The sequence below is a fragment of the Lycorma delicatula genome, chromosome 4 (assembly GCF_047948215.1).
Source record: "Lycorma delicatula isolate Av1 chromosome 4, ASM4794821v1, whole genome shotgun sequence".
NCBI lineage: Eukaryota > Metazoa > Arthropoda > Insecta > Hemiptera > Fulgoridae > Lycorma > Lycorma delicatula.
Genome location: NC_134458.1, coordinates 117,768,211 through 117,788,192, shown reverse-complemented (window position 1 = coordinate 117,788,192; position 19,982 = coordinate 117,768,211). Strand labels below are relative to the sequence as shown.

The 19,982-nt window shown below is 31.2% G+C and overlaps 1 protein-coding gene across 3 annotated transcripts in view; it reads left to right on the top strand.

Moving 5' to 3' along the window:
- LOC142323807 (gametogenetin-binding protein 2) overlaps window positions 1-19,982 on the top strand; it is a 61,430-nt gene that overhangs the window by 26,791 nt on the left and 14,657 nt on the right. For all 3 annotated transcript variants that reach the window (XM_075364050.1, XM_075364049.1, XM_075364048.1), the window contains exons 8-11: window positions 6,588-6,689; window positions 8,532-8,852; window positions 9,174-9,336; window positions 10,081-10,196. In XM_075364050.1, the coding sequence (XP_075220165.1) occupies window positions 6,588-6,689; window positions 8,532-8,852; window positions 9,174-9,336; window positions 10,081-10,196 (702 nt within the window). The remainder of the gene's footprint in view (window positions 1-6,587; window positions 6,690-8,531; window positions 8,853-9,173; window positions 9,337-10,080; window positions 10,197-19,982) is intronic.

The window sequence follows — 19,982 nt, the reverse complement described above, 5'->3', positions numbered from 1 at the left end:
TAAAATTCAACATTCTCCACATATTTTTGATGCATGAGTAGTTAAACTAATTATTACGTATTCTTCACATTTATTTGCTTTCATTGGTATCATGACAATAACACTCGGTTTGAAGTCTGACAGAACTTCCCCTTTTTTGTAAATATTACACATATGTATAATTATCTATCGCTTCCTTATCTGCTCTGCAGAGTAATTCTGCAGGTATTCCAACTGTCCCAGTAGCCTTTCTGCCATTCAAATCCTTTAATGCTGTATTAAATTCAGATCTCAGTATATTATCTTGCTTTTCATCCTCTTGTACTTCTTCGTTTTCCTCTGTAACACAGTTTCTAGTCCATTTCCTTCATGTAGCTCTTCAGTTTAATCCACCTTTTCTTTTGTATTATAAATTGGTGTTCCATCTTTATTTAATACATTATTAGATTTTAACTTATATACCTCAAAATTCTCCTTATTTTACCAATGATCATTTCTCTTTCCACTTCTGAACACTTTTCTTTAATCCATTCTTCTTTTGCTAATTTGCACTTCCTGTTTATAGTATTTCTTAATTGTTGATAGTTCCTTCTACCTTCTTCTTCACTAGCATTCTTATATTTTCTGTGTTCATCCATCAGCTACAATATATCCTCTGATATCCAAGGTTTTCTGCTAGTTCTCTATGTTCCATGTGAGTTTGCTTTTGCTGATTTAAGAATTTCCTTTTTAAGAGGCATATTATAAAAAAGGGTCATTTCATCATTAAAAAAAAATTAACTTGTGAGATAAGGTTTTTACTTAGTTATAGTTTATAGTTCTAAGCACTTCTTGTAATGCTGCACCAGTTTCTTTAACTACTCTGCATAGAAATTCACCGCCTGGGAATTGAACCAGTTGACAACACCAGTCATGAGTTCCTCGTTGTTTTCAAACTGTTGTCCACCAAGCCACTTTTTCAAATTCAAGAAGAGTTGTAGTCGTGAGGTGCAAGGTCAGGACTATATGGAGGGTGGTCAAAACGTTCCCAATGAAAATCTTGAATCTTTTTGTTTAAGGCAGCAGTGTGAAGACACATGTTGTCGTGAAGGAGGATTATACTAGGACAGTTTCCCGTGTCATCGATTTTGGATTGCACGTCTCAGTATAGTGAGGTTTTGCAGTGCACATCAGCTGTAATTATTCATCCACGTTCCATGAAACAACCAAAATTATGCCCTTTTCATCCCAAAAAACAGTAGCCAACATTTTTCAACTCTAATACGAAGACTGCTTAAACTTTTTCGGTTTTGGGGAACTTGAATGGTGCCACTGCACTGACTTGTTTTGATTCTGCGTTGGTATAGGATATCCATGTCTCATTGCCCGTAACAGTGTGGGAAAACAAATCATCTCCATCTTGTCGATAGTGGTCCAAAAACGCTCGCCCACTGTACTTCCTTTGCTTTTTGTGTTGGTCAGTAAGCATTTTCGGTACCCATATTAAATTTTCATCCTCTTTTATATTTTTGTTTTGTCAATTTCTTTGTATACACACTGCTTCATCATCATCATGGGCTCATGTAGACATATAGACATTAACAGTTGTTGTCACCTTAGGTTTTGATTTTATCCTTTCTTTTCTTTTTCTTTCTTTTTCCTATTTAGCCTCCAGTAACTACCGTTTAGATAATTCTTCAGAGGATGAATGAGGATGATATGTATGAGTGTAAATGAAGTGTAGTCTTCTACATTCTCAGTCCGACCATTCCTGAGATGTGTGGTTAATTGAAACCCAACCACCAAAGAATGGCCGGCCTCCGTGGCGCGAGTGGTAGTGTCTCGGCCTTTCACCCGGAGGTCCCGGGCTTGAATCCCGGTCAGGCATGGCATTTTTCACACACGCTACAAATCATTCATCTTATCCTCTGTACAGTAATGGTTAACTGCGGCCCGGAGGTTAAAAAAAAAAAACCACCAAAGAACACCGGTACGCACGATCTAGTATTCAAATCCATGTAAAAATAACTGGCTTTACTAGGACTTGAACGCTGTAACTCTCAACTTCCAAATCAGCTGATTTGGGAAGAAGCGTTAACCACTAGACCAACCCGGTGGGTTTGATTTTATCCTGATTACAATGCTTCTATCTCTAAGCTTTTTGAAATACTCTACTCTCTTCCCTATCTTGTTCATTACAAAACCTAATCCTGCCTGCTCTTTATTTGAAGGTGAATTAATTATTCTAAAATCACCTGACCAAAAGTAATTTTCCTCTTCCCACCGAACCTTGCTAATTCTTACTACATCAACATTTAACCTACCCATTTCCCTCTTTAAATTTTCCAACCTACCAACCCTTTTTTAGACTTCTAATGTTCCACGCTTTGACTTGTAGAATGTTATTTTTTAATTTACTGGTGACCCATTTCTTAGTAGTTTCCGGAGATCTCAACAAGGGACTAGCTTACCTCTGGAATATTTTACCAAGAAAGTCACCTCCATCTTTCTTACATGAAGAGCTACATTTTCTTAGGGGAAAAAACAGCTGCAGTTTTCCATTGCTTTTAGCTGCACAGTACTCAGAAAGTTGATTGATGTTGACATGGACAGTCTTCCTGACCTATGCCCATAACAACTACTGAAAGAGCTGCTTCCGTCTTTCAGGAATCATTCATTAGTCTGGCTTTCATCAAATATCACTCCGATATAGTTGCACCTTTGGTCCAGCTACTGAGTACTCTAGCCCCCTCACCATTGGCAAAGTCTCATTTGTTTCAGTGGAGTTCTAAATATTCATGATTGTATTTTTTTCTATTTCTAAATTTTTTTTATCAATAAAAATTAGTATAAATTGAGTAGATTATCTTTGAAAATTATTTGATTATTGAATGAATATATTGCTTATAAGCAAAAATTTCTTTAATCCTAGAACTGATAAGTATAAATATCAAAATGATAATCCCATTTTTGGTTATGAAATAATTTTTTAAAAATCTCTGAAATTAAGAAACATTATAGTGTAACATATCTATATAAACAGAAAATTCTGTATTTTATATTGATATGAAAATATTAATAGACTTACTTACATATAAATGAAAATTCAAATTATGAATTGGAAAAAAGAATTAAAACAATTTTTTCCTAATTTCATCAGTATATAACAAAATGTAAAAATTGTGTTATAAAAAATTTATTATATACAAATTTCATATTTTTACTGTTAAATTCATTAAAATAAAACAACACTAATTATCAAAACAAAAATTAAAAAACATAATAGTATACAAAAAAAAACAGATTGAAAATTCAGACAGAATCACTCTTGGAGGCTTTTCTCTTCCTACCAGTATTTGTTTGGCTCCAGAAATGCTCAAGCGTTTGGAAACAAGTTGGATGAACCTCACAATTGCATACTGGACACCAGTAATTGCTTCTTTTTTTTAGCAGGATTTTAAGCACAGACGTAATCTATTTGTCCTTCCAGGTAAACAAGTGCATGTTCTGCATCACCAGATGGACCAGGTGTAGCCAAGGGCAAATTGCATATCAGTCAAATTTTCAATAATATTTGTTATAAAATCAATCTATCCAAAGGCTGTCTCTATTTTTTAAATATAAGATATAAGCATTGAAAAGAGCCATATCTATAAAATTAGTGAAAATCTCTTTCCAGTATTTTCTTGTTGCTCTGCTGTATGGTAAATGGTATGTAGACTTGTTACTATTAACCCACCGGGTTGGTCTAGTGGTGAACGCATCTTCCCAAATCAGCTGATTTGGAAGTCGAGAGTTCCAGCGTTCAAGTCCTAGTAAAGCCAGCTATTTTTACACGGATTTGAATACTAGATCATGGATACCGGTGTTCTTTGGTGGTTGGGTTTCAATTAACCACACATCTCAGGAACGGTGGAACTGAGAATGTACAAGACTACACTTCATTTACACTCATACATATCATCCTCATTCATCCTCTGAAGTATTATCTAAACGGTAGTTACCGGAGGCTAAACAGGAAAAAGAAAGAGACTTGTTACTATTATATACACCACTCATTTGCAAATTGTATTTGTGGATAGGGATGGTTTTACTGCTTGTACACCACTTTTGCTGTGTACCACCTTATCCTCCGCATGACAACCTGTTGTTAAGTATACAGGTTTTCTTGTCTTTTTTTCTTTGTGACTAAAAGGGTGTTTTCCTGCCTGTGATAAATACTTTTCTTTACCCGAAGTCTTTCTTCAATTACCTTTTTTGACATTTCCTTTGAGTTTATGTTTATTGTCATAGCTAAAAATGTATTTCTTTTGGATAATTCTCTGGCAAGTGGTAATTTGGTATAGTAATTATCAGTGAAAACATGATAACCCTTATCCATTATTCTAGATTTTATCAACTGATCAAATACAACAACCTATTGGGCAAAAGGTTCAGTTCCTTCTTGTAAAAGATCCTTGCCACTATAAAGTACAGCATTCTAATTTTTTCATTTCATCTGAGGTGTTTTTTATAATTTCTTTATGGGCATATTGTATGTCCCAGTGTTTTTTGTTATAGTTTCATTTGTTATTAAATTCCAAATAAAATTATTAAAAAATAAGTAGAAATAGTCAATAGGCTTACTGTTTCTTTCCAGACAATTTCTTATCCCAGGGTTTCTAACCTGAAATAGTTCTGCCACATCAAACTCTGTTTCAGGAGGCTATACTCGAACAGTTTCATTGCCTCCGGGCTATCCCTTCATTCTTCTGTATTTATATTTTCAGGTCCACTATTGTATTCTATTTGTAATTCCTTTGGATCGGGTACTAAATCATTATCACTATCACATGCAGCAAGAATTTCATCTATCATCATTTCATCCAGAAAATTCTCTACAGAAATGTTACAATCTTTTTCAAAAACATATTCAGTATCACTAGCATCTAATAATAAGTCCTGAATTTTTTCAGTTGCAGGCTTCATCCATTTTCACAATATAAAAGCGATAACTAAATAATATGCACAACACTTACATATGCAGAAATGGGTTGTAAACAAAGGTTTTTCAATGTTGTTTACCATTCAGTTGTGTTGCCGATAGCTGAATATTTTGTATGAATATTATAGGACAGAATTTAAGGAATCGATTCATCTATATATATATCGGTCTATTGGGGACAACTATAAGCCATGCATAAAATAGATTTTTAATGCGTCATAGATTATGACTCATTATCATTACAGAAAGGAGCAAAACAGTAAAAAATTACGACTGTTATCAGTTCTAGGGTTAAGAACTCAATGCAGTTTGTTTCATATTGTCGTAATATTTTGAATAATAAATTTCTCAAACAAAAAATGTATATGATTTACTTATTAAACTTTTTGATTTTTTTTTTGTGCATTGATTATTCATCTAGCTCTTGAGTAAATGATTTTAATTACTCTTTTAGTATAAGATTTTACAAATTTTTGATTTTTTAGTTTATATTTATTCCCTCATGACAAAATATTTTAAAAAGATTTAAGTTAAATGAAGTTAAAACACTTAATATTTTGATGTAACTTAACATTTTAAAAATGTTTTTATAACTGTCTTAAAAAAATTATTTTTTTGGAAATTATATTTTATATTTCTTTTAGGAATATTACTTTTAGATAACAAAACTAGATGATAATACCATAAACGTTATTTAGTATAACAATTATACTCTGGAAAGGGGATCTTGGAGATGTAAAGTGATGTGAAGAATTTTCACCTAGTGTTTAGAATAGATTGGTTTATCTGTACATTAATATTTAAAGGTCTAACTGTGAGATTTTTTCTTTTTCCATCTTACTTATTTTTAAAATTTCTTTAATGTGAGCACTACAACATACTCTGAAATTTAAAACAAAGACAAGATTAGGTAAGGAGGAAAATTGTTGGTCTAGTAAATAAATCCAAAGTTATACGTTAGTGCTATCTATGACAAGTTCTAGCCTGCTCCCAAAGGATTATCAACCAAAACTTTCAATGAAAGTTAGAGTAACATCTAATATTTTATTGCTTGCTTAGAAAGGAGTAAGAATTTACATTGTAATATTATTATTTATTCTCTCAGTAAAACAGACTAAACTTTACATTTTTCTGTTACATTCAGCTTCTTTAGAAGTTTGTGGGAATAAAAATTCAGTCATATGAAATAAAACTACTTCAAAAGAAATTTTCTAAAATTAAAATTAAAATGATTAATTCTTTAAATTATTCTTATTCTTGCCAGTAGCAATCAAGCTGTTTGGTAACAATAACTAGAGAGATATGCCTATAATCTTTTGTAGTTTTTGTAGTTAAACCGAATAACTGCCATTTATGTTCAAATAAACTGATTTCATAATTCATTTTTTATATTTATACTTTTTAGGAGAAATAAAAGAGTAAAAACCATGTTTTTACTAGTGGTTTTAATATTTTGTTTACTTTTTTAGTTTGTAAATATTAATTATTTAATCTAATAGGCAAGTACGTTCCTTCAATCATAGTTTCAAATTTGTGTCTTAAGTAGTGGTAATTTTATTCGATTTCATAAGTTAAATGCTTTTTTTTTTTAGTTTACATATCTTTGATATAACATTTGAATTAATTATATTTTGTTTTTATGTAGTGTGAATCTGAAGAACAGAATGAACCAGTTTGCGAACATGTTGATGATGACTGCAGTTGTTTTGATGAAAAACCACCTGCACAACATGTAGATAGGCAAAAAGTAAGTTAATAAACATTTTGATTTATGGTATTTAAATTATGTTCACTATAGAAAATTTACAGTAATTTTATATGATTCAAATCTGTTAGAATAAACCTTTTATATGAGTTTGTTGATGTGTATCAAAATTATATCTTTCAAACATGTTTTCTATCATCAGATTTCTTGGATCTCTATAGAGTAAAAATATGATAATGGAGCTTACAATGGAACACTTGTTTGCTTTAGTTATTTTAATATATGAATAAAAGTCTCACAAAGATTAACATTGAAAAATTTGGTTCTAAAATGTAAGCTTTTAGTTTTCTTAAGTTTTATTTCAAAAAGCACATTTTTTTTACTGTTTTATTAGTGCTTTAGTAAAAAAGTGTTGAGAAAATAAAGTTTATTGATAAGATAAAGGAATAATTAAAATTCTTTAAACTGATTTTTAACCATATAAGCCCCGCAAAAGTGTCAGATTTACTCATTTTTGCAAATTTGATTTATTTTGAACTAGAGTAAAAATTGAACTTTGTTATTACAAATATTACTTTAAAACACTGTAAAATGAATACTGTTAACATGAATGCAATTCAGAATTCACAATAAACATTTTTTAATAAAGTTCAACAGATTTCTATGAAGTGTTATATTTTTCTGTTACACAATTAGTGAGAAAACACTTCAGTTTCTAACAAGACTAGAATCAGATTATCTACTTCTTTCTTTTATTTAACTTGCTTGTTAGTTAGGGTCTTTTGTAAAAACAATCTCTGCGTTCTTCCATACTGTTATAAATAACGCTTGGATGAAAAGATACTTATAACATTTGGTTCAACAGTTGCACCTCATTTAATAATTATCTCAACTGCAGAAAGAGATATTTAGAAAAATTATAGTAATACCACAAGTAACAGCTTTTTCTTTATTTATACTTTTTTTAATTAAACAGTAAGCCGTACTTGTCAAGTGAAGTGTTTGTTAAGTAGAATTAATTATAAAATGAGTTTTTCACTTGAGAAATTGTCATTTTCGAACATTATCTGTGAATAAATTCTTATATTCAGATGAAAGAATTATCTCAGTTTACGGTTGTATAAATGGATATCTAAACATTTTACAGATATTTTTTTAAAACTATATAGCATGGAAAGAACCAATTGTAGACCAGTTAATATAATCTGAAATCACAAGAGTATAATTTTTGAAAATTGATTTGTAGATCAACTTATAATAATGAATAAATAGTAAATAGTTTTATGCTACTGTGGATATTGTCAAAATAATAAGCTGTTAAATTTTTTATTGCAGACTACTGCTGATTATTGTGTTATTAATACTTTTGACAAATGTATTGTAATGTGTCTTGTATGTCAAATTGAATAATCTAAACAAAAACGAGATGTTATATCTTAATCTACTTAAGAACTGCAGTGAAGTAACAAAGTTGAATTACAGAGGAAAATTTCCAGGAAAAAATTATATAAATTTAAAAAACGCTTGCATTTCATGAAGTAGTTGACTGAAAAATAGAGTTTGAACGAGTATATTCATAAAACATAAATGGTTAAATTTGAAGAAATGTTTGGATTAAATAAAAAAAAATAGAGCTTTAAAAAATTAAAGCTCTGGTTATTTATTATTGACAACAAGCTGCTTGTTGGCGAGTAGAACAATTAGGGTCAGTAGAATAATTGAGCTAGGGCACAACCTTTAACCATTGGATTATTTTCAGAAGTACTATAATTAATTAAAACTTCAGATCATTTGCATTTATTAGAATTTCTTCCAATCATTAAATTTTTCTTTAGATATAAATTTCTCTCTTTATGTTATGTCAATAAAATTGTATTACTTTAGTTGCAGGTCCTTCACAGAAAACCAAAAGGAACGGCAACCTGTACATGTGTAGATTGTCAGCAAAGAAATAAGAAAAAGAAAAATTCGTTGATGTCGCCAATAAAAAGTCAAGGTGATAGTAAACGAAATATAGCAACTAATCCTAAACAACGAGGAATTCAACAAAAACAAGATAAAAAAGCAGGAAAAGAAAGAAGTGGAAATAGTAATTGTAATAGTAGTAACAATAATAATAATTCAACAGTTACCACTCTTAATAGGGAAGATAATAACGTAGATCATAATTCATTATCTCCTTGCCAGTCATGTTTTAATGCTCAGGTAAACATCTTTTGTAGGCTGCATAAATTTTATAACATATGTCAACTTGTTCATTGCTTTTATTTTATTAATATGTCGTGATGTAGCTTTTTTGTGGTAAGCTTAATTTTTCTATTCTGTTTCTTCTAGGATAATATTTACAATATTTTTGGGTAAATTGTTACTTATCAACTGCCTTCTTTCCTGTCATAATTCTTTGTAAAACATTGAACTATCTCCTCCTTTCTTCTTAAAATGCACTAAATTGTTTGTAATCAGTTTTGCTTTAACAAGAACTTTTATTCAGAAATTTATACATCTTTCTAAATTGTCTGTTTTCAGGAATTATTAAATAGTCAAAGTAACAGTAAGCACCTAGTTTGGTCTTCTGTTGAACAATCTCAAGACTGTGGTTATTCAAGTGAAAATAATACATGTAATAGCAATCCGTCTTCTCCAGATGGCTCTGAAATAGCATGTTCTGAAGGTTTTTGTAATCATGAAGGTAAGTTTTTTAATTTTTTTATTCTCTTGCTTATATTTCTTGTAAATTATAATTCCTGCTAGTATTAATCTAATGTTGTTATCTATTATTTGTAGATAGGTTATCTTTGATTTTTCTCTTGGAGAGTTGATGCACAGTTCTCCTCTACAGGTCGCACAAAGTGGGAGATTTTTTATTGTCCCTAAAGTTAAAATTTGTTTTGAAATGGCTGCCAATTCTTTATGAAGATGAATGTTTCACTGATAATTCAGTGCTTTGTAACAAATTACATACATCAGTTATCCTTTAGCAATTTTCTGTAACAAAAATCTTGTTTGTTAACCTTCACCAAAGAAACTTTTCTTTTCATAGCAGGCTGTTGGAAGTCAATTTTAGAGATTAAATTTATCTACGTAAAGTAAATTTTGTTTCCCAAAAAACAGTTTGTGAAAGTAACTAATGTGTTAAGGTTATGTCAAGTTTAGAGATTGTATCATTATTTTGTAAACATAATAAATATTTCATTACATTTATCATAGCTGATGTATATTACTATCAGAATATATTGAAATATATTACATTCACTTTATGCTTTTGTTTACATGGTAATGCAGTTTGGTTATATATTTAAACAAAGAAGAAAAATATGTACCATCCACTATTTGTTCTAGCTGAAGTTTAACTTAATATAACTTCAGACATGCAGGTCAAATCATTATGTATGGATTAACTATGCCTTTTGTTGTATTTTTTTTTTTGTTTTAGGGGATTGTCAGTCTGAATCTGGTGTTAAAGAACATGATCAACCTACTTTAAAATTACGACAGAAAAGTCCTGTTAAAAGTCATACTCTTGCATTATCTCTTCAACAAATGTTAGAGGTAAAGATAACTTATATTATTAATATAAATGTATGTTTGTGTTAGATATAAATGCTATTTTCCCCTACTAAGTGGAGACTGTAAATGATGTATTGTTCCCTTTAGAAAGGAGTATCATTTATTACACTAAATGTCCTAATCCTTGTTTTGGCTGTCACATGTGTAGTATTATGATGTGCATACAGGGACAAATTCAGAGTTACTTACTTTGAGAGTGATTACATTCAATATACAGCCAGTGTGCAAAACGAGAGTGAAGGTATTTCTTGTTCATATCAAGTCCCACTGTAAGGCTTATTTATGTAATATGCATATAAGTCTACTTAAAATGTTAGGATGTAAAAGTAAATTCAGCTCTAAAAAAGGCAACAGGAAACTGCTCCTTTTTTTAAATCTGCGTTTATAATTCTTACCTTTGATCAACTGTAGTAGTTATAACATCAACATATATTTTAAAAAATTATATTCTGCAGAATATTTAGCAAATGTAGAAAATATTGCTAATATTTATTATAAATGATCTGAAGAGTTAGTTTTGTTTAAATAGTTCATCTGATTTTAAGATAAATAGTTACTAATATTTGCAAGGCAGAGAATCGTGGATGTTGGATGTTTGTACTTTTAAACTTTATTCAACACTGTTAATATGCAAAGGTTATTTCTAGTGACTATGCATAAGTTTAGCACTGTGACATTATATTTGAAATGTATTTTTTCTTCTTATCTAATTTTACACAGAAGTAATTGGTTTTTTTTGACACAGATAATAACAGAGCTGATTTGTTTAGCAAGAATAAAGTGTCAGTTTTATTTGTCCTTACACTATTGTATAAGTTCAAATGCACAAAGATTTAGGTGGTTTTTCATTAGTCAAATGAGTATATTAGCGATTTATGTAAATAAACAAAGTCTATATAAGAAAATAATTTATAATCATAATAGTATTCTTTCAAATTTTTATTAATTTAGTATTATTATTTTTTATTACATTTAATGGCGCAAATAAAAACAGGCAAAAAAATTATAAGCTTGCATTATGGTCCAAAATCATAGAATTTTTTATTTTGTAGAACAAGACACTAGTCTTAGATTTGCCAAACTAAAGTAGGTTTACCCATTCCTGAGAAGTAATTCTTTTGTTGAAAATCATAAAATCCCCTCCATAAGGAAAACAAAGCTAAATAGAATTTATGTCGATATGAACGTTTTTGCTCATTTTGGTATCCTGAATCAGTTCTTGAAGTTCAGTGAATACGTACCAGAACACTCTGTATATATATATATATATATAAATATATTCCATTAACCACCTTGTACAGAAAATTAAGATATCTTACCTTAATTTTTCATGAAAGTATAGTGTGTACAATGAAACTAAAAGCTTGTGTTGGAGAAGCTGAGACTGAATTACTACCAAACCTGAAAACATTTACACCCATTTAATTGGACAACAATAATAATCGTTGTACTTGTTTATACATGTTTAATTTTTTACCATTTTCATCTTTTATTTGTTGTAATACATTATTAATTAGTTTTAAAAATTCAATAAAGATTGTAAAAACAAGAATTTTAGTTAGCTGTATTTTTAAACCAAAAATATCTTAACTAGTGCTTGAATGTATATTGTATTCATAATTATACTAAATTAGATCTAAAATTATTGTACAATCTTTTTTCACTTTTTCACAATATTTAGAATTTTTTATTTAGAATTTTCAAATTCTTTTCTTTGTTGATTGTTATTATTATTATTATTAACACTTAACTAGAAATTTACATTAATGTTCTGTTCCTGTGAAAGTTTAGCCTTCTTCTCTGTCTTCATTGGTTTCACTACCACTGTCTAGGTGTATGATAAATTATCCGTCATTTCCTCAATTAGTGGTTCCATCTCCTAATTCTTAGTTTCAGCATTTTTTACACGTTCGCAGTGTGGTTTCCAGTTGTCCTTATTCATTTCATTCATTTTTTCCTTAGCTAATTTTGTTTAATATTTGACATTAAAAATGTTGTTAATTATTAGCAACACAATATTTTCACAGCTGACAATACCATCTCAACAGGATTTAAATTGGGATTAGGATGGTAAGATGGAAGTCACAGAACCTTATGTCCATATATTTTTAATAGTTGATCAAAATTGTACTTTATTTTTGAATTTCTATCTGATTTAATTATGTCATACAATTGTGGTTTTAAATGATTTTATTAAACAGAATATTGTTCTTTTCTAACCAATTAATCTTGCCACTTTTCCTATCATTTGAATTTGGTTGTAGGTTTCTCTAGAAGTGAATTGTGGTATGGCGCATTGTTGATAACAACTACTGTAAGAGTGGGGGGACCAGGAATAAATTTTTCAGATGTCCACTTCATGTAATTTTGTTGTTGTTGATGCTGTTGTGATAGTTGCCAGGTTTCAAATTTGTTTTCCAAGTTAACATCACATTTAGAATAAATACCATTTCTCCTACACCACTATCATCTGACCATGATTTTGTCATTGAATTGGAGATTGAAAATATATGATTCATCCAAATAAACAATCAAAGAATTTTCTTTTTTACAATTGGTCATTTTTCTTAAATATTCTATTCCCTTTCACCAGATGTCTTCTTCCTTAATCAAGAATTTCCTATTGTCAGTTTTACACCATTTGTGTTTCTCTGTGGAGTGCAAATCTGTGCAGTCTGAGGACTGTTTGTTTAAATTGTAAGGTGAAAATAAGCTTGCATTTAACATTTAAAAAAATAGTTTAATATTTTATTTAACAATAGTAGTAGATGAGTATTCGTTTAAATTTAAAAAATACAAATATAGTTGTAAGTAAAAACATTCGTTTATACGCAGAATCGTTTATGGTGTTAGCACTACATACTCTCTTGGCCGCCAGGAGCCAACTTTCATCAATGCTCTTTTAATCAAACCTCGAGATGTACGGATAGTAACAACTTGAGCCTTATTATCAGCGCTGTGATGGAGTTCAACAATACAGCCTAATTCCCATTGTGGTGGTGGTCTGAAATCGTCATTGATAACAACAAGGGAACCTACCGAGGGAGGTGTAATATCTTTAGACCACTTGGTATGTTGCTGCAAGGTAGATAAATATTCACGAGACCATCGTCGCCAAAAGTTCTGATGCAATCTTTGAATATTCTGCCAGTGGTCCAATTTGTTTTCCAATACTTGGGTTACATCAGGGATTGGTAAAGTAGTTAAAGGTGTGCCGACCAAGAAATGAGCAGGAGTTAAAGGTTGAAGGTCATTAGGATCATTTGATTGACTAGTAAGGGGTCTGGAATTAACACATGCTTCAATTTTACATAAAATAGTATACAATTCATCATAAGGTAAAATGTGATTTCCCAACACTCGTTTTAAATGACCTTTTACAGTTTTTACACCAGCCTCCCAGACCCCCAAAATGAGGTGACCGAAGAGGAATTAAATGCCAAGTGACACTGCTTGACGATAGGAAGCTGTTTAATTGATGCATTGTTTCTTTGTTGTTTAACATTTGGTAGAGCTCTCGCAATTGATTATTAGCTCCAACAAAATTAGTAGCATTGTCTGAATAGATATGTTTAATAGAACCACGTCGAGCAGTCGTTCTCGCAATGGCCTCTATGAATTTTTTTGTGGTTAAATCAGGCATGAGTTCAAAATGTATAGCTTTAGTATACATCAATACAGACAAAAAGAGCTACGTAGGCCTTCATAGGTTCCGATCTACATTGAGACATTCTTCGATACAAGAATGGTCCACAGAAGTCAATTCCACAATTTTCAAATGGATTGACTCATTGTATTCTATAATCTGGTAAATCTCCCATGAGATGTTTACTGGTTCCAGGCGAGACTCTTATTGCATTGGAAGCAATTTCTTACAGAACAAACCAAAACCTTTCCGTTTATAGGCCAGTATTTAGTTTTAAGGGTTGCAAGTAGTACCTGAGGTCCTGAATGCAGAGTATTAATGTGGATTTGATGGATTATTAGCTTAGTAATGGGATGATTGGGTGGAAGTAGTATAGGATTTTTATGATCAGATGAAATTAGTGCATTTTTCAGTCTTTCGCCAACTCGAACAATATTGTTTTCATCAATAAATGGAGAAAGAGATCTAATTCTGTTGCTTACTTCCTTCTTATTAATCAAGTTATTAATATCGTCTTTTAACAGCAGTTGAGCTTCCTTTAACCAAATTACTTCGGCTCTAAACAAATGTTCACAACCTATGTAACCAATCTTCTTATTTTCTAGATTTTTACAATAATGTGCAAAATGTTGGCAAAGGGCTGTGATGCTAAGTAGTTTTGTTCCAGCTGGAGAATTTATCTAACAAATTAGTAGAGGATGCCGTTGTCAACTGAGTTGTTGTAGTCTTTCTTCTTTCATCAATTTGAGATTTATGGGGATTGTTTGAATAGTAGTTGGCCACGCTTCTTGTTTTCTGTTTAGCCATTCGGGATCATTCTACCATAATTTATATCCTATCAGCATTTCAGATGAAGAAGATCTTGAAATAAGGTCAGCTGGATTACCTTGTAACTGTATGTTTCCAGATACAATTTTGAGTCAATTCCTGAATCTGAGAAACCCAATTTCGAATGTATGTTTGCCACGTTGTTGGGGAAGAATGCAACCAATGAAGAACTATTGTTGAGTCAGTATCATTTATTTGAATATGCTCCAAAGCAGAAAGTGTTTTTGTTAGTAGTAGAGCCAGTTGCAAAGCACCACATAATTCTAGACGTGGAATTGATGTTGATTTCAATGGTGCGACTCGAGATTTTAAACACAGAAGCCAAACTGAGATAGTAGAATCTTCCTGGACGGTTCTCAAATACAAACAGGTGCCATAAGCCTTCTTGGAAGCATCGCAAAATCCATGAATTTCATATGTTTGATTAGCAGAACCACTTGAAACACGCCTCGATATAGATAATTGGTTTAATATTTGTAGAGATTCTCTATATTGATTCCATTTCACAACTAGCTTATCTGGAACTTCTTGATCCCAGCTAAGATCTTTGATAAGCCAAATATCTTGCATAAACAACTTTGCACTTATTACAACAGTTAATATCATACCAATAGATCAAATAATTTGGAGATATCCGATAGAATTACTCTGTTGGTAATCACAGATGGTGTCTCAGACAGAGTCACTTGGAACCGAAAGGCATCAGTAATCGTTTGCCAGTATATACCTAATGTTTTAATTGCTGTATTGCCTGAATCTTTAATCAAAAAGCCCGATTCAATCCGTTCGTTTGAAATATTTCTGAGAATAGAGGAATTGTTGGCGCACCGTTTGTGCAATTCAAAACCTGCACTTTTTAAAATGCTAATCAATTGTGATTTTAATTGTAAGACCTCTTCAAGAATTTCTCCTCCTGAAAGAACATAGTCTACGTAGAAATCTTCTTTAAGACACTGAACTGCTTTGGGGAAAGAATCCTTTCCTTCTTCTGCCAACTTAAAAAGTGTTCTAATTGCTAGATATGGGGCTGATGTCGTTCCATACATGACCATTTTGAGCTTAAAAATAGTCATTGGGTCAGAAGGATTATTCCACCATAAGATTCTTTGAAAGTTTTGTTAAGTCATCAATTAATACCTTACAGTACATCTGTTTTATATCGGCCGTAAATACATTAGTGTGGATCCTGAAAGATAGCAAAATGGATAGTAAATCACGCTGAATGGTTGCGCCAGTCATACGTATGTCATCGAGTGATTTATTAGACAATGTCTTTGCTGATGCGTCGAAAACAACCTGTAATTTAGTAGTACTGCTGGACTCCTTGATAATAGGATGATGTGGTAGATAATATGTATGATTGGGTTCTTCAACTTCTACTACAATTTCCATCTCGTCATTTTCCAGGTATTCATTTAAGAATTGCATGTAGCCAGCCTTTAATTCTGGTTTCTTCAAAAATTTTTGTTCTAAAGCAGCAAACCGTTGAATTGCATGGTTTTTTAAACTCTTAATGTAACACAAGGATCATCAGAGAATGGTAATTTAATGATGAATTTTCCATCTTCTCTACGTTTAACATTCGATATATAGTGTTTAGTGTTCTTCACATAACTGTCCTTCAACAGTTTTTGAATTAGCATTTGGAATTTCTTCTACCTTCCAAAATGAAAAAATAAGTTCTTCTAAGTTATTTTCGTTAGATGATGATGTGTTGGGAACCATGAATGATGCACGAACCACTATGGTATTTTTATCTGTTCTCATCTTACCACTAGAAATCCATCCAAAAATAGTGTTTTGTAAAATCAGTGAGCTATTGTCAAGTTGGATATTTCCATCACATAAAATTCTAAAAAATACATTATCACCCAGGAGAACATCAATCCCTCTAGATTGATTAAACTCCTCATATGCTAAAATGATATCACTGGGAATGTCAAGAATTGTATTTATGGAAGAACGTAGTAAATTATTAACTATCTTCTTTAATACTAAAAAGTCTACATCAAGTTCCTTCTCGTTTTATCTTGATTTTACTGAAGTCTGCATGGAAAACTTGGATGACATTACGGTGTCTCCAATTCCAGAAATAGACTTGGTTGACTTGAACTGTTTTAACCCTAAAGCAGAAGCAAGTGAATAAGTAATTAAATTGGATTGACTTCCGCTGTTCAACAATGCACGACAGGGATAATATGAACCTTGGCAATTGGTGATCATAATAATAGCAGTAGCGAGTATGACTTCTTCATTGTCTCTACAACAAGCATTGACAACTTCTTTAATATCAGAAGTCTTTGACTGAAAATTGGTGGATTGCTGAATTTTCTCAGTTTGTTTGCCTTCAATATGTAATATGCTTTGATAATGTTTAGAACTATGTTTACAGTTGTATGGACTCTTACATTCAATAGTTCTATGCCCTGATTTAAGGCAGTTTATACACAAATTATGTTTCTTAACCTTTTCGTAGCGTTGAGACGAATTACTACTCGTTAGTTGTTCACAAGTAAATATAGGATGTTCTTTCTTGCAGATAGCACAAGTACATTTAAAAGTGTTTGTTGCATGACAGTATGTTTTGTTAGGTAATTTAGGGAATTGTAAATTATTCCGATTACTTCTAACAAATAATTTCTTAACATTATTACTATTTGAGGTGTGAACCTCTTCACAGACCTCCTGAACTACACATTGTTCATATAGGAATTGCATAAACAACTTAAAAGAATATACAGAGGATTTGACATTCATATCTCTTGAATTTTCAATAGCTAAATTTGAAGCATTGGTTTCATCGTTTACACCTAATTTAGCTTGGTACGATTCCCATCGATCTCTTGTTTCCTTGTAGAGTTTTTTTGATATTAAAAATACTAAGAAGGTACTCCATTGTTATGTTGGTTCACCTAAATTATTTAAAGCAGTTAAATGATTTGCAACCGAATCATGTAAATTTTTCAAATCATTGTCTAAAGGTGGAACGTTTAATATTCCCTGAATATGAGTCTCTTATTCCTAAATCGTCCCTTTAAAGCTACCCAAGCGAATCGTAGATGTCATTTGTTTCTTTAATTTCCTTTATAGTTCTAAGTGCATCACCAGTAAGACACGAGCGTAAATAATAAAACTTCTGTATTTTACATAATTTGGAGGAATTATGATCGTACTTTCGAAAATATCATGAAAAGCAGAGTCCATTCTTCATACTTTCCTGAAAATGTCGGTAAAGGTATATTCGGAAGTTGTATGTTATTCGAATCGTTCATTTGTACAAATGATGTTTGTGAGTGATAATTGTTTGAGGAAGATTTATTAGGAAACAGAAAATCTTCAATTCAGGATCGAATTTCAAATTAATTGTCTTCAAATGCAATCTACTCTGATTCATGGGTATCATCCGTGCTACTCAGAGTATCGAGTTCAGCTTGAACTGTGCTGAACTATGACCAACAATCTTCAAGTTTTTGAAGCCTACAAGTAAAATTTGATAAAAATTGAAGTGTGCAGGATCAAAAGATTCGAGAAAGGTTTTTATTCTGGTAACTCTACCTTTATTTGACCACGTTTAAACCTTAAAGTTTTGATAGCTTCCTTAGTTTCAGATGACAATTTTGACAATTGAATATTACCATCTACAGCCATACTGTGTCAATTTAAACGAGTGTTGAGTTACAAGAAAATGTTTAAATTAGTAACTTAAAAGTCTAACCTAACATATGATTAGATAAATTGTACTGCACCCATAAATTGAGAAAAAATAAATTTTAATAACACAGGGGCAAATATTTCAATAATTCAATAACTAGATTCAAGACATTAACGAAAACAAAATCAAAACAAAACATAAGTCGGTAATTCTAGGAATAATATTATACTTGGCGCAGATAGCTACTTAATGGAATGACAACATCTTACTCGTAAATAAAATTAGAGTTGTTTAAACAAATAAAAGTTTTACACATGAAGAGAATAATGTAAATTTACTCTATAAGACTAAACAAACGCAAATTAGTTTAATCTTATATCATAATAAATGTGATAAGACAGAAATCCAAGATAATGACATCTGGCAGAGTCGCCAGAAAGGAATGTAAATGATGTATGATCGTAAATCTCGCTAATGATCTAAATCTAACCTAATAATAATAACAATAAAGTATTTAGAACATATGAGATAAAGAACTCTTAAAATATAAATTCCTTAGGTGCCAAACCCACATCAAAAGGCAAATAAATTTCTGTAATTAGAAATTAATATAGTATAACAGTTCATTTACATAGCAAATTAACCTATTATACTAACAAAAGAATTACGGTTAAGATCTCAAATTGACAATTACGTTTGACATTTTAAACCTATTCTGTTATTTTCGGTGTTAAAAACTACAATAAAACTGTGAAAATAAAATTAATAAATTAGTAGCATGAGGAAAAGAATTCTAGTCAAATAAGGGATATGATTAATAGGAAAACCAGGATCTGAAATACGTGTTACGTTGATGGCAGAATATTCAAAAGTAAAATAATAATCACTTGCAGTAGTTAAGCATCTTTCATAGAAACCTTTAATCCAATCGGCAATAGCTCGAATCTGCATGAAGTTGATGATGATCTGCGACACTCACAAAGACAGCAAAGCCCTCAGGAAGAAAGTTGATGAATGAAACTGTTTATCTTAAATCATGAAAATCTCGTGAAGTTGATTAAAGTTCACTTAGGAAGATTAAGTATTTTTGTTTAAATCACATTTAAAAGCTATCAATTCCGGTTAGATCATGTTTAATTACGGAAATGTTCAGTTCAATAGAATTGCACAGTTTAAGATCACGTCGGGGTTACCAAAAGATGTTTGTTTAAATTGCAAGGTGAAAATAAGCTTCCACTTAATGTTTAAAAAAATAGTTTAATATTTTACATAACAATAGTAGTAGATGAGTAGTACACGTTGAAATTTAAAAAATACAAATATCGTTTAAGAACTACGTTTAAGTAAAAACATTTGTTTATACGTAGAATTGTTTATGGTGTTAGCACTACATACGCTCTTGGCTGCCCGGAGCGGGCCGACTGAATCACCATCGGCAGAGACAATCCCCCACCACAACACTTCAACACAAACCACTAACAAGGACTGTGGAGTCAACGTGACATATAATCATCTTCGCAAGGTTCTAGGGCCTCCAATGTTGTTCACTTTCAACCTACTTGGGGCACTTACAGTACACTTGACTTTCACTGCCACATTATGAACATGTGGAATAAAGATTCTCTTGTCCAATCAGACACCT